Source organism: Pseudorca crassidens, chromosome 6 (assembly GCF_039906515.1).
Source record: "Pseudorca crassidens isolate mPseCra1 chromosome 6, mPseCra1.hap1, whole genome shotgun sequence".
In the NCBI taxonomy this organism is placed as follows: Eukaryota; Metazoa; Chordata; class Mammalia; order Artiodactyla; family Delphinidae; genus Pseudorca; species Pseudorca crassidens.
In genome coordinates, this window is record NC_090301.1 from 134,193,989 (window position 1) to 134,209,080 (window position 15,092).

General features: G+C 38.5%; 1 protein-coding gene across 1 annotated transcript in view; it reads right to left on the bottom strand.

The window, feature by feature from the left end:
• Positions 1–15,092, bottom strand: part of PTPN4 (protein tyrosine phosphatase non-receptor type 4) — a 186,426-nt gene that overhangs the window by 51,895 nt on the left and 119,439 nt on the right. The window contains exons 13-14 of the mRNA XM_067742354.1: positions 8,456–8,524; positions 683–808 (exon numbers count right to left, since the gene is read on the bottom strand). Coding sequence (XP_067598455.1) covers positions 683–808; positions 8,456–8,524 — 195 coding nt within the window. The remainder of the gene's footprint in view (positions 1–682; positions 809–8,455; positions 8,525–15,092) is intronic.

The window sequence follows — 15,092 nt, forward strand, 5'->3', positions numbered from 1 at the left end:
AAGGACGGTCAGTATGGTGACATGCATTTTGTTATCATTATCTTAATCACATACATATAATACATACAACACACTTGTTAACATTATGAAATTAAGATAACATCTTTGGCCAGTACACGTTTATTATCTTATTATTACTACCTACACCCAAGCATCCAGCTTTTGTGAGAAATGCTAGGATGAAGTGCATACACAGTAAGTGCTGAGTAACATGTGCTTCTCAGCTGAGCTATGGCTGAGCTGGTGGGAACTGAGGCTGGAAATCCCTTTTCCTAGACCACAGACACTGGCACAGCAGAAGCAGGGTAGGAGCTTCAGCAAGAGAATCACAACACTTAGCATGTTCAAATAATATGCACTCTCCTCGAAATTATGCTGGAGATACATATGGAAAAGACTTATGTCAGCTACAACCATATTCCCAGATTTTAAGTCTACTAATAGGCCTTGATATATTGGCTAGTGACCCTGACTGTGGAAGTCAGCTTTGTAGTTAAGTGAGCATCTTTATGTCATGCTCTGCTTACACACTGAGCTCCAGGCTGAGAGGAAATAATGCCTTGGAGCAACGAAAATCATGTCTAACTGAAAAATTTTAATTTTACATATTATAATCTTCAGGCAATGGAAACATACAGCCAAACATTTAGAAATTAGCAAAACGTACACCTGATGTACTTACTGATTTGGAGTGCCAGGTGGGGATCGCGATGGAAGGCTTTGTGTTTCCAACCTGTCATCAGACAGTGAATTCCTGCTTACTACTTCCCAATCCATTAATTTCCGTGCCAAGGGCTTACTTGGGGATCTGGAGTAATAATTTAAATAATATGCAAAAAATTTTATTTTTTACCCCGAACTATGTACCAAACCTTACAGTTTGTCTTAATACATCATATTCTAGATGAGTAAACACAACACGTTTATTTACAAGAAATTAATGCATTTGGAGGCTACTTACCAAACAATTGCCTCAGAAAGGAAATCTGCTTTATATGAAGAAAGAAGGCAAGAAAAAGTAGGAAAGAGAATAGGGAAGAGGAGAAAAACGAGAGAAACAAAGAAAGAAAGACGAAAGAAAAAAAACAATGGAATCGTTGGCTATCAAGTTTTCCCAGATACTGCCAACATTATATTTTAGACATTGTCTGTCTCTGTCCCAGCGTCTCTGGGACTTGAGCTTATCTTGTGGTGTTTTAAACAATTCCTAACACATCATCTCCTGAGTGTCCTTAAACCTAAACCCTGGCCCTCTGCCTCAATGAGGACAAGATAAAAATGATAATTGTGTATATTTTATTTATAAATTTTCCCCTTTTATATACAGTAGGTCAGTGGGTTTTTTTCTTTTCTTTTCTTCTTTAGGAAACATTTGGAAGGCTAATTATTTTGTCTCACGGTGGGGAGTAGCGTATGTTTTCTAACCTGTATATTGTCAAGTTATTATAGTGATAAAGAGAGTAAATGATCTTTTCAGAAAAGATATTGATCCTTACTGAGGTCAAAAACCCTTAGAATTTTAGGTGAATTAGCAACTGAAGTCATTTTTTATGCAAATTCAAAAAGTGGCCAAAGTTCATGGAAAATACATGATATCTATTTAAATGCCTAGCTTTTTGACAAGCAGAGTTCATATGAAGGTTAATACAATGAATTAAGCAAATTACATAAAAACACATAATATATCAGCTTCTAAACTTAGACAGTTTTATATTTCAGTAATAACTCACTGAAGCACATACAAACAGACTAAACTACAAAGCATGGTAACACTGACCACGAGTACTCAAGAAAATTTACATACATAGTAGGAAGCATTAAAACAATGAGTGGGGGGGCTTCCCTGGTGGTGCAGTGGTTAAGAATCCATCTGCCAATGCAGGGGACACGGGTTTGAGCCCTGGTCAGGGAAGATCCCACATGCCACGGAGCAACTAAGCCCGTGCACCACAAGTACCGAGCCTGTGCTCTAGAGTCCACGAGCCACAACTACTGAGCCTGTGTGCCACAACTGCTGAAGCCTGTGCGCCTAGAGCCTGTGCTCCGCAACAAGAGAAGCCACTGCAATGAGAAGCCCGCACACCGCAACTAGAGAGAGCCTGTGCACAGCAACAGAGACCCAACGCAGCCAAAAATAAATAAATAAATTTATTTAAAAAAAAACAAACAATGAGTGGGGACCATCAATCCTAGCTTTGACCTTCCCACAGACAAACCACTTAAGTTTCTACATCTAAATATCAAAATTTACTAGTAAAATGTATGCTCCTACGGTCCTTCCCTACCTTCTGAAATGATCTATGAGTATCTACATTTTCAGTGGAATGTTTTAGTTTATTCATTTTACTAAACCACAAGTAACTTAAATTACTTCTGAATCTAAAGCACACAAATGCCCTATCATTTCATGTATTCATAGCTAAAATCTTTTTAGTTTGGCCTAATGATGTTGCTTTTTTTTCTTTTATTTATTTTTAAATTGAAATATAGTTGACTGACATCTCCTTAATTTAAGAACATTGAACATTTTCTAAAAGAGATGTAATGTTATCAATTTTTTTAAAAAGTCATTGAGTCAGATTTCATTTTTCATAAGTGAATCTGAAGTCATTAAAACATAAACATTTCCCATTACCATGAGTTTAAATTACAGGATTTTCTGATTTGAAGACAAGTCAGGATACCATTTAGTCTAACCACCTCATCAGTCACAATAAAATAAAAATAAAGTATATTATCTCATGCATTAGATTTTTTAAATGAAGTAAAGATTATTAAAATAAACAGCATTTATGGCTCTTCTATTAATGTTAGTAAACAGATTACTCACATATTGGATTATTAAATGTAAACTGTTTAAGTGAGTTCACTAGCCACAGTCAGGAGATCAACTATTTTCATTTTCTAAAAGAGGGAAAGAGTCATTTGAAGGAGGAAAAAAATCCAGTTATACTCACCTAATACAAAGCATCAGAACACTTTACTGTTGTTAATAAACTAAACATGGTTGGAAATGCTTTGCATTTAAAACTAAATTTCAAGGTATTTTATTAACAGTTTTAACCTCAGAGACCCACCCACTCAAGCTTGCTGTCTATGTTTCCTGTTGAGTGTGGAAACTTCAGAGAAAAAAATACCACACTTCATCAGTGTTTGCAATGTGGTAAATTTATTTTCTGACCATGGCACCTTATTTTTCTGTTGCATGGGAACATTCTTTTGCTTTCTTCTTAGATATTATATGATAACTGAAAAAGTCTGAAAGCAATTCAAAGAGTTGATGTATCAGAAAAATAAGTTAACATTTATTATTGCTGGAAAAAACAACCTTACATAAGAAGTTTAAGGAGAAATCTTTTCTAACTATTTATACTGCCAACTAAAATTCCAAGGAGTGGACAAGAATTCTAGAATTCTCTAATACTCTAACAGAATAATTTAATAATTGCTAAAACCATTAGGGTATTTTGATAGATATGCATCAGATCATCACAATCCCAGAAAAGCTTAGTCTTTCAGAGCTAATGGGATCATTAAAACAGTACTTGTCCTAGATGATGACTTATTATTTCAAAGTAGATTCATACAATTCCAGCACAACAAAAGAAACAGGAAGTTATTTGGGGCCCATCATATTGGAATTTTATCTCTACTACTCACTGAATAATGCATATTTGTTTTATAAGATAACCTGTTAAACAATTTCACATTTTAATAATGCATATATAAAATGAAGAACTATCTGACTGGTGACTATCATACTAAGTGAAGTAAGTCAGACAGAGAAAGACAAATATCATATGATACCACTTATATGTGGAATCTTAAAAAAAAAGATATAAATAAACTTATTTACAAAACAGAAACAAACTCACAGACTTAGAAAATGAGCTTATGGTTACCAGGCAGAGAAAAGTGGGGGAGGAGAGATAGACTGGGGCTTGGGATTCCCATGTACACACTGCTATATTTTAAATAGATAACCAGGGACTTCCCTGGTGGTCCAGTGGCTAAGACTCCACGCTCCCAATGCAGGGGGCCTGGGTTCAATCCCTAGTCAGGGAACTAGCTCCCATATACCGCAACTAAGAGTTCACATGCCACAACTAAGACCCGGTGCAGCCAGATAAATAAATAGATATATAGATAGATAGATAGGTAACCAACAAGGGCCTACTGCATAGCACAGGGAGTTCTGTTCAATATTCTGTAATAACAGAAATGGAAAAAGAATTTGAAAATGAAGATACTTGTATATGTGTAACTGAATCACTTTGCTGTACACCTGAAACTAACGCAACACTGTTAATCAACTATACTCCAATATAAAATAAAATTTAAAAAAAATTTTTTTAAATATTAAATTTAAAACATAAATAAATAATAAAATAAAATAAAATGCATTGGGAACTGCTCTGGAAAAAAAAATGAACTAGTAAGATGCAGGTGTAACTATCTGTATATCTTTCAAAATCTGATATGCTCAAAATATTAAAGCATTTACACATATAAATAAAGGAAGTCATTTGCATGTGATATTAACATTAATATATAAACACACCTATGACTTGGTATTCATATTAGGATATCATGTTACAGTAGAACTAGTTATGAAATCATGTTCAGTATTTTTACAAATACCAAGCAAGACAAAAAGTTAAGCTTCTTGTTAGGAAAAGAATAAAAAAGTGCAAGTATTTTGTTATGGTGCTATTTTAACAGAAGAATCAGAAAAATATTTACTTTGATTTTAACAAGTCTGAAAGGAGTGTTGCAAAAAAGTTATAGTACTAAGAACTAGAATAAATATGTACATTTTAAGTTAAAACAAAGTTGATAGGAAGTAAACTATTCCTTTCTCAAGAGCAATTTCAAGGAAAATGGTTTCAAATTAACATTTTACTGTACATTTTACCTTTGTACAGGTCCTTAATACTTTCAAACTGGAAACAAGAGTATCTATGAGGGCTTCCCTGGTGCGCAGTGGTTGGGAGTCCGCCTGCCGATGCAGGGGACACGGGTTCGTGCCCCGGTCCGGGAAGATCCCACATGCCGTGGAGCGGCTGGGCCCGTGAGCCATGGCCACTGAGCCTGCGCGTCCGGAGCCTGTGCTCCGCAATGGGAGAGGCCACAACAGTGAGAGGCCCGCGTACCGCAAAAAAAAAAAAAAAAAAAAAAGTATGACTGTGGAAAGGAGGAATTTGAGTAATTTCAGTAGCTGTATCTATTGGGGCAGACATCTCTGTGTTTTTACTTTCTTTCTTTCTCCCTTCTGAAATAACCAAGCCACTAATATGACACCAAGATTTATATTTAATAGAGAAACTGACAATATTTCCCTCAATAAATCTAAAAATAAAGCCAAAATAAATCAATTTCAAAACTTTTTCGAACAAATGCTGAAATGAATTACATCATTCAAATTCAAGTTAAACTTATCACAGCAAAATGCTATATGCCCTGACCAGTGAAATCTTTCCTACATCAAGGCATTTTTCATTGACAATTTTCTGATTGGAGAGATCATTCATAGACAAATCAGGATGAGGGTAAGCCAGGAATGAAGGGGGAAAAAAAAAACCCAAGTAAATTTTATTATTCAAACACATAAAAAATCATGTTCTAATGATTTTTTTGTTTCAAATGTCCTTACTCCAAGGAACTTGTAATATTATTTGTTTTTTATTTTTACAAGCATTCCAGGCACAGTGCTGGCACAGCCTCAGCCCCAGAAATGACTCTGACTGTGCACGCGGACCGGTGGCAGGACGAAGGGAAGGATCTTGCAATTAAATCTACAGCTCAGGATAAGAGGACTTAAGTGTTTAAGATTTACTGACATGAATGACTGCAGATTTTTCAACATCGAAGAAAATTCCTATGATATGCTAAGTGATAAAAACAAGCGACAAAAAGTATGAAACAATGTTTAAAACAAATAAAATATAGACATACATATCAATATCTCTGTGAGTATATACATGGCAAAATCTTGAATAGTAAATACAAAACAATTTTAAATGATTGTGTTGGGGGTAACGATTTTTCTTTTTTCTTTTTTTTTGCGGTACACGGGCCTCTCACTGTTGTGGCCTCTCCCGTTGCGGAGCACAGGCTCCGCGGCCATGGCTCACGAGCCCAGCCGCTCCGCAGCATGTGGGATCTTCCCGGACCAGGGCTCGAACCCGTGTCCCCTGCATCGGCAGGCGGACTCTCAACCACTGCGCCACCAGGGAAGCCCTACGATTTTTCTTTATGTTATTTGGCATTGTTGGAGCTTTAAAAAAAATGAGCCATCACTTGTGGAGCAATAAAGCAGTTTCTGCTTTTGGAGGAAAGAAAAAAACAGCAGCTTTTTACCCTAGAAACACAAAGCAGGAGGTCTTTCGGACAAAGACTAAGAGCAAAATTAAAGTCAAAAGCAAAATTCTCCACTTCTCGTTTATTAAAACTCTCAGGCCTCCACTGGCAGCAGACTCTAAGCTCATGACCTCTTTAAGGACTCACCCTCTCTAAGCTATTTTCACTGAAAATACACTGCTTCATTTAAAAAACATCTACCATGCCCCACTCATTAGAGAACTGTGGCTACTGTGGTGAATTAAGACAGACAAACTCCCGTCCTCCTAGAGCTGACATCCTACCTAGTGAAGGAGACAGACAATAAACGGGATCATCTTTCACATGTGAGACAGGGAAGGAGTCAAGCTTCTCACGCAGAACAGCAAAAACTACCGCACAGAGGTTAAAAGTGTGGGTAAGAACCTGGGATGCCTGGTTAGAATCTTGCTGCATCCCTCACTCTCCGTACAATCTCAGGTAAATTATTCAAACTCGCTCAGTTTTCTCATCTGTAATGGATTTATTACCTCACTGAGTTTGGGGGTTGTGAGTTAATATACAAAAACTGCCTGGCACAGGTAAGTACAAAATAAGCATTAGCCATTATGAGATTAACTGGTCACCCTCTTCCACTCACATCCCCACAGAGTGATTCTATCCCAGCAGCCAGGCTAATCTCCCACCCTCCCCCATCTTTTTATTTTGGAACATTTCAAATATAAACAGAAGTAGAAAGAAGAGTTTGATAAACCCTGTGTACTCAGGCCCCAGGTTCAACGGCATCATCATGAGAATCCTGTTTCACCTCGCCCCCCAATTATTCTGAAGCAAATCCCAGAAACCATACGATACTTGTAGATACTTCAGTTTATCACTCTAAAGCACAAGAACTCCACCACATTTTAAAAATGCAAGTCAGTTTATATCCCTCCCATGCCCCCAGTCCCCCGGGCCTCCATTTACAATCCTAAGTCCTCACTGTTCCCAGCACAGGGCCACACAGACTCCGGCCGCTGCCTGCCTGTCTAGCCATCTCCTGGATCACTGCCATGCGCACCCTGCCCACTACTGGCTCCGGCCCAGGGCCTTCCCTGCCTCAGCCCTCACTATATGAGGCGCCTGCTCCACCAATCAGAGTGCAGCCTCCATGAGACTAAGAGGGGTTACTTGTTCTTCACTGTGTTCCCAAGGCCTGAAACAATGCTCGGCACAGTAGGTCTTCAGTAAAGATCAGCTGCCACCAATCTGGTCACTCTCCCTCGCCAGAGCTCTTGGCTGAGTTTTCAATCATCTATTGGACAATCTGGTTAGATCGTTGCTCAGGCATCTCAAACTAGACCTGTGCCAATTTAACGTCTTCTATTACGAGTCTGTTCTCTCCTGTAGCCCCTGTCCATTTTATGTCACTCCAAGCTGACAAGTCTCTCCAGACACTCCTGTCTCTCACACACCTCCACCAACGGGTCAACAACTTGTGCCTGTTCCACTCGCAAAATAAGCTCCTCAAATTTGTTCCCTAGTAACCACTTCACTGTCAATGTTTTAGTTCAGACCTTTGTTATTTTCATTTGGATTACTGCAATAACCTAACCGGTCTCTGGGTACCCAGCCTTACTTCTAATTCATTCTCTATACTTGCTTATAAAACTATTTTCTAAACCATAAATCTGATCATGTCATCTCACTGGTTGAAAAGCAAACTGGTTATTAACAGATCTTAAAAAATGAAGATAACAAAATAGCACCCAAATAAAAAGCAACTTATTTCTTAACAATATGATTTAAAGAAAGAAGAAATGGGCTGGGTAATATATGAGATGAGTCACTATGTTTCTCAAAAATGTTAACAAAAGGGAAACAAGCCTTCCAACAAAATGTTATATTAATAATATAATACTTGATTCTGCCTAGTCAGGGTTACAATCCTTGGTCCACTAAAAAAACCTGATTGAGTCAACTAGACAAACTATTTCATTATTCGCTCAACATAATTTATCATTTAATTAAAGAAGGAATCATGTGATAATTCTGTAATCATATTTGGAAAAAGAGTTTTTAGCAATTTTAACCTTGCTTTAAAAAAAATTCAGACACTGAATTAGAAGTGGCTTACCTTGCAAACACCCTGTCTTTATTTGCCTTTTCTTTGCCATATTGAACTGACTGGACTTCAGTTCTCCCACTGAAATAGATAAATATGTACAATAAGAAAACCTTAAAGAGAACTACAAGATAAAATGACAACACACAGCATGACTATACTACAATTACATGAGACAAGATATTTCTAGCAGAGAAAAGGGAGCAGAGGGTAAGAAGGAAAGAATGGACTATATTCCACTTCTACCTGGATGGATGAAGCTTAATTACAGTTCTTCCATTAATGAACAAGGATGTGTTCCAAAGACACTTTGTTTTCAGATACTCCTTTGTTTGGGAGTGAGTATGAAAGAAGTAATTCTGTCTGAGAGGAATTCCTCCTCTGCTATGCCCTGGAAAGGCACTCCCTCTAGACTCAGAAACAGGTTGCGCTGTCCCAGCTCATCTAAGCCCTGCCCTCCTGCCACGTCTGCGGTTTGGCTAGTGTCTTTACTACTCCTTCAACAAGGGCCTGACACATTGGGGGAGATCTCGAAGAACTGCTCTTTCCTTGAGCAAGCTTTTCCTCCTCACCTACTGATAACGATCACAGACACATCCTCAAATCCCTCCACGTCCAGATACAGGCAACTCCAGATATTTTTATATAAGAAGGAATGAAGGTCAGAATACGGTTAAGAGTTGGGCATTACAGGGGGTTATCTTGAAGGTGATTTGTCTTCCAAGCACACCGTTTATGCCTGGGAACTGAGCTTCCTCTGTGGTACTCCAATGTGTTGAGGGCAAATTTGTAAATAAAAACTTGGTTCTCAGAGAATCTGTTACTTGACACATCACATTATTTGAGTGAATGAACACAAATGTTTAGAATATCAAATATAACCATTTACATAGATGGAAATTTAATATATATAAAAGCATACAAATATAGGTTTCCAAAGCTAATAAGCAATTTTAAGATCATCTTCTATGGACAAGTATAGATAAATGTGAATAGAATGGCACATCTGTTCAAGTTTTAATGGAAAGTCAGAAACATTGTCACGATTTTAAAGTTTAGATAAGTTGATGTTTCTTAATATATTTCCTCTAAGAAGGATGAGCTACACTTGCAATTGTGAACAAGGTAACAGATTTAGGTTCACCACTGCTTTGTACTTCCACATTAGAACAAGGACTGTAATCCCCTGGACATTTTGGAACAGAGATAACAAGGGGGTGTGTGTGTGAGGAGGCTGGTAAAGGAAGTATTAAATCCCCTGATATTCAAAATTCCATCTCTCAGTCTTCGTGAGAGATGACAAGAGTGCTAGTATTCCCAACCACTGCTGATAATGAGGGGGAAAAGCATTTATCCAATGTGTATCCATTAGGGATAGGACTGTATCCAGATAAACATGTCATGCTGCCATTCCTACATCGCTCACAAGATTATTAATCATTTTGGTGATTAAAAAGTATTCTGGATACGTGTTTGAAGTTCTTAAGGACTATAAACAGAAAGCCTAGCTTTCACAACTACAGACATCTACGGCTTGCTTATACACACGAATTTAACTTCACGTTAACCGAGCTGCCCAGGCCTCAGTCCTGTCCTGCTCTGTCCGCTACGCCCCGCATCTGGGAGGCTCCCCTGCAGGCTGGCTTCCTGTCAGTTCTGCCTTTTTTCTGGTGGGAGATCAGAAAGCGGAGCAAGTCAGAAGCAGGTGACCGTCAGATGCTGGCAGCCGCTGTAACAGCAGCAGGGACAGGGCACAGAAAGAAACAGAACCCCGCAGATGATGCCACCCCTGATTAAAGCAGCACCGCCCTGGAGATCCAGAATCGACGGTAGCAGCTCACCAGTGCGGCAGCAGGTCTCAGCTTGTGGACTCCAGCCCAGAGTGACACAAGCTTCTGACCCTCAGGCATTACCCATTCTTCCTGCTGCTTCTCCAAACCCCCTCCCTTTTGTTTTCTTAGCCTTTCTAACACCTGTGTTAGAAACCAACTGCCTCAATTAAATTGCTTTTATTTGAAAAATCAAAAGAGCTTCCTGTTTCCCGGACTGATAGAGTAATTTTCCAGGAAAGAGGATTCAAATGGGACATTATTACTCAAAAGGCTGAATGAACAAGTTGAATTTCATAATAAAAATATAAAGATTAAATTCAAATATGAGGGGAAAGTGAAGTGTTTATATGTCATATTATCCACATTATTCTACAGGGTTTAGTATAATTAGAACAAAATGTAAAACTGTAACATAATCTAAGAACACTAAATTCTGACAGCAAGATACTTATCTTAAGAACAGTGAGAATATACCAACTGGTGAAAGCATGCAGGCTTCTTGTAAGTAATTCAAGCAATATCGAAAAGCATAACAAAAAAAGTAAACAGATTTAGCCACAGCCATACCCCTAAGAAATAATCTCCATTATGAGCAGGGAAAAATCATTCTGAAACTCTATACATACATAGAAAAGGCTACAAATATGGATATAATTCTATTACAATGTGATTATGCTATATATGCCACAATGAAAATACTAAATGGATTTCTCTTGAATTAAAGGAAAGAAAAAGGCTACCATTCATTTACAAAAGGAGAAGGAGGAGAAGAATAAAAAGGTCAGGGAAGGGCTTCCCTGGTGGCGCAGTGGTTGAGAGTCCGCCTGCCGATGCAGGGGACACAGGTTCGTGCCCCAGTCCAGGAAGATCCCACATGCCGCGGAGCGGCTGGGCCCGTGAGCCATGGCCGCTGAGCCTGCGCATCCGGAGCCTGTGCTCCGCAAAGGGAGAGGCCACAACAGTGAGAGGCCCGCGTACCACAAAAAAAAAAAAAAAAAAAAAAAAAAGGTCAGGAAAAATCTTAAAAGCTTAGTGTATTATATTAATATTTAATTTTTGTTAATATGGATTCACATAGTTCACTAGTCCCTGCTTCCTCTTGCTTTCTTATATTATTACTTTTACTTTGCCCAAGTTTATAACATTTTAATACTATTCTGTAGTTATAATTCTCATAGTTGTCAAGGATTCGTTCCATATTTAAAGAATTTAATCTTTATTCTGACTTCTTTCACCAAGATGCTTCTTGAGTCATTTTGAATTCTCTCTTAGATGGCTTAACTTTACCATTAAATTTTTTTTTCAAAATAGGCTCAGAGATGTTATATTCCCTGAGGTTTTGTATATTTGATACTGTCTAGCTATTGACTCTACGCTTGAACGGGAACCTGGTTCAGTATTTTTCGGTCACTTGTTTCCTTTAAGACTTGACAGACAAAGGGTGGCCCATAAGCTACATACAAACCTGAAGAAAGGTTTTATTTAGCATTCACAGTGTTTAAAAATATTTAATCCCAAATATTTAATCTAACAAGACTGATAAGGGAAAAAGAGAGAAGACACAAATTACCAGTATCAAGAATGAGAGAAATGACCTTACTAGATTCTAGAGATATTGAAAATATAATAGGGTAATATTACAACCTTTTTGCCAAAATATTCAAGAACTTAGACAAAATAGATAAATTCCTTGAAAACCACGATCAAAGTCCACCCAGGAAGAAAGAGAAAACCTGAACTGCTTCATTGGTATTAAAGAATCTGAATGTGCTGTTCAAAAGCCTCCTATAAATAACGCTTCTGCCTTAGAAAAGCACAGAACTGGAAAATTCTACCAAACATTTTAAAAGGAAATAATATTACTAGAGAAACTCTTCTAGAAAACTGAAAATGAGGAAATACTTCCCAACTCATTCAATGAGGCCAAAATGATCCTGACACCAAACCTGATAATGACATTACAAAAGAAAACGAAAGAGAAATATCCTTCACAAACATAAATGCAAAAATTCTAAACAAAATGTAAGCAAATTAAACAAAATAATATATAAAAAGGATAACAGATCATAACCAAGTGGGGTTTCTCTCAGGAATGTACAGCTGCTTTACCACTTGAAAGTCAATCAATATAATTCATCAAATAAACAACTAAAAAGAAAACTCATATGATCACTGTGATAGCTGCAGGAAAAGCACTTGACAAAAACCAATAACCAATCCTAATAAAAACTTCCCACAAATGCGAAACAGAGGAACTGCCTCAACATGCGTGATATAGGGCATGTGTGAAAGCTCACAACCAACATCACACTTAACAGTGAAATACTGAGTGGCTTCCCCTAAGATAAGGAACAAGACAAGGATATCTGCTCTCACCGCTTCTACTCAACACTATACTGGCGATTCTAGCTGGGGCAACAAGTAAGGAAAAAGGAATAAAAAGGATCAGAATAGAAAGGAAAAATTAAAACCGTTTTTGGCCTCTAGGAAGAAAATCTTTCGGCAACTATAAAAAAAGCTCCTAAAATAAATGAGGTAAAAGCGAAGTTTAACAAAACAAGATCAACATAAAAAAATCAATTGCGGGCTTCCCTGGTGGCGCAGTGGTTGAGAGTCCGCCTGCCGATGCAGGGGACACGGGTTTGTACGCCGGTCCGGGAAGATCCCACATGCCGCGGAGCGGCTGGGCCCGTGAGCCATGGCCGCTGAGCCTGCGCGTCCGGAGCCTGTGCTCCGCAACGGGAGAGGCCACAACAGTGAGAGGCCCGCGTACCGCAAAAAAGAAAAAGAAAAAAAAAAAATCAATTGCATTTCTAATTAACTGTGATGAACAATCTGAAATTAAAATATAATAAGACAATTTATAATAGCATCAAAAACATGAAATAATTAAGGATACATTTGGAAAAGATGTGAAAGAGGTATATGCTGAAAACTACTGCTGAGAGAAAATTTAAGTAAATAAAAAGATATACCATGTTTCACGAGTCATAAAACTCAATATTTTTTTTATTGGAGTATAATTGCTTTACAATGTTGTGTTAGTTTCTGCTGTACAATGAAGTGAATCAGCTATGTGTATACACATATCCCCTCCCTCTTGGACCTCCCTTCCACCCCACCCCACATCCTGCCCATGTAGCTCGTCACCGAGCACCGAGCTGAGCCCCCTGTGCTATACAGCAGGTTCCCACTAGCTAGCTATTTTACGCATGGCAGTGTATATATGTCTATCCTAATCTCCCAATTCGTCCCACCCCTCCCCTTCCCCCGTGTCCACACATCGGTTTCTATTTCTACATCTCTATTCCTGTCCTGAAAACAGGTTCATCTGTTACCATTTTTCTATATTCCACACATATGCGTTAATATACAATATTTGTTTTTCTCTCTCTGGCTTACTTCACTCTGTATGACAGACTCTAGGTCCATCCACATCTCTACAAATGACCCAATTTCCTTCCTTTTTATGGCTAATATTCCATTGCATATATGTACCACATCTTCCTTATCCATTCATCTGTCATTGGACATTTAGGTTGTTTCCATGTCCTGGCTATTGTAAATAGTGCTGCAATGAACACTGGGGTACAGGTATCTTTTTGAATTATGGTTTTCTCAGGCTACATGCCCAGGAGTGAGATTGCTGAGTCATACGGTAGTTCTATTTTTAGTTTGGTTTTTTTTTAATTAGTACATCCATACATTTTTTGAAGATATGATTATTTATTTTTGGCTGCACTGGGTCTTCGTTGCTGCACATGGGTTTTCTCTAGTGGTAGTGAGCAGGGGCTACTCTTCATGCGGTGCATGGGTTTCTCATTGAGCTGGCCTCTCTTGTTGCAGAGCACGGGCTCTAGGCACAAGGGCTTCAGTAGCTGTGGCTCGCGGGCTCCAGAGCACAGGTTCAGTAGTTGTGGTGTACGGGCTTAGCTGCTCCGTGGCACGTGGGATCTTCCCGGACCCGGGATTGAACCTGTGCCCCCTGCATTGGCAGGCGATTCTTAACCACTGCGCTACCAGGGGAGTCCCAATTTTTAGTTTTTTAAGGAACCTCCATACTGTCCTCCACAGTGGCTATATCAATTCACATTCCCACCAACAGTGCAAGAGGGTTCCCTTTTCTCCACACCTTCTCCAGTATTTCTTGTTTGTAGATTTTCTGATGATGGCCACTCTGCCCAGCGTGAGGTGATGCCTCGTTGTAGTTGTGATTGCATGTCTCTAATAATTAGTGATGTTGAGCAGCTTTTCATGTGCCTCCTGGCCACCTGTATGTCCTCTTTGGTAAAATACCTGTTTATGTCTTCCACCCATTTTTTGATTCAGTTGTTTTTTTGATATTGCACTCCATGAGCTGTTTGTGTATTTTGGAGATTAATCCTTTGTCTGTTGCTTCGTTTGCAAATATTTTCTCCCATTCTGAGGGTTGTCTTTTTGTCTTGTTTATGGTTTCCTTTGCTGTGCAAAAGCTTTTAAGTTTAATTAGATCCCATTTGTTTATTTTTGCTTTTATTTTCATTACTCTAGGAGGTGGGTCAGAGAAGATCTTGCTGTGGTTTATGTCAAAGAGCGTTTTTCCTACGTTTTAGCTCCGTTTTTCTTTCTCAAGATTGCTCTGGCTATTCGGGGTCTTTTGTGTTTCCATACAAAGCATAACATTTTTGGTTCTAATTCTGTGAAGAACGCCATTGGTAATTTGATAGGGATTGCACTGAATCTGTAGATTGCTTTGGGTAGTAGAGTCCTTTTCACAATATTGACTCTTCCAATCCAAGAACATGGTACATTTCTCCATCTGTTTATGTCATCCTTGA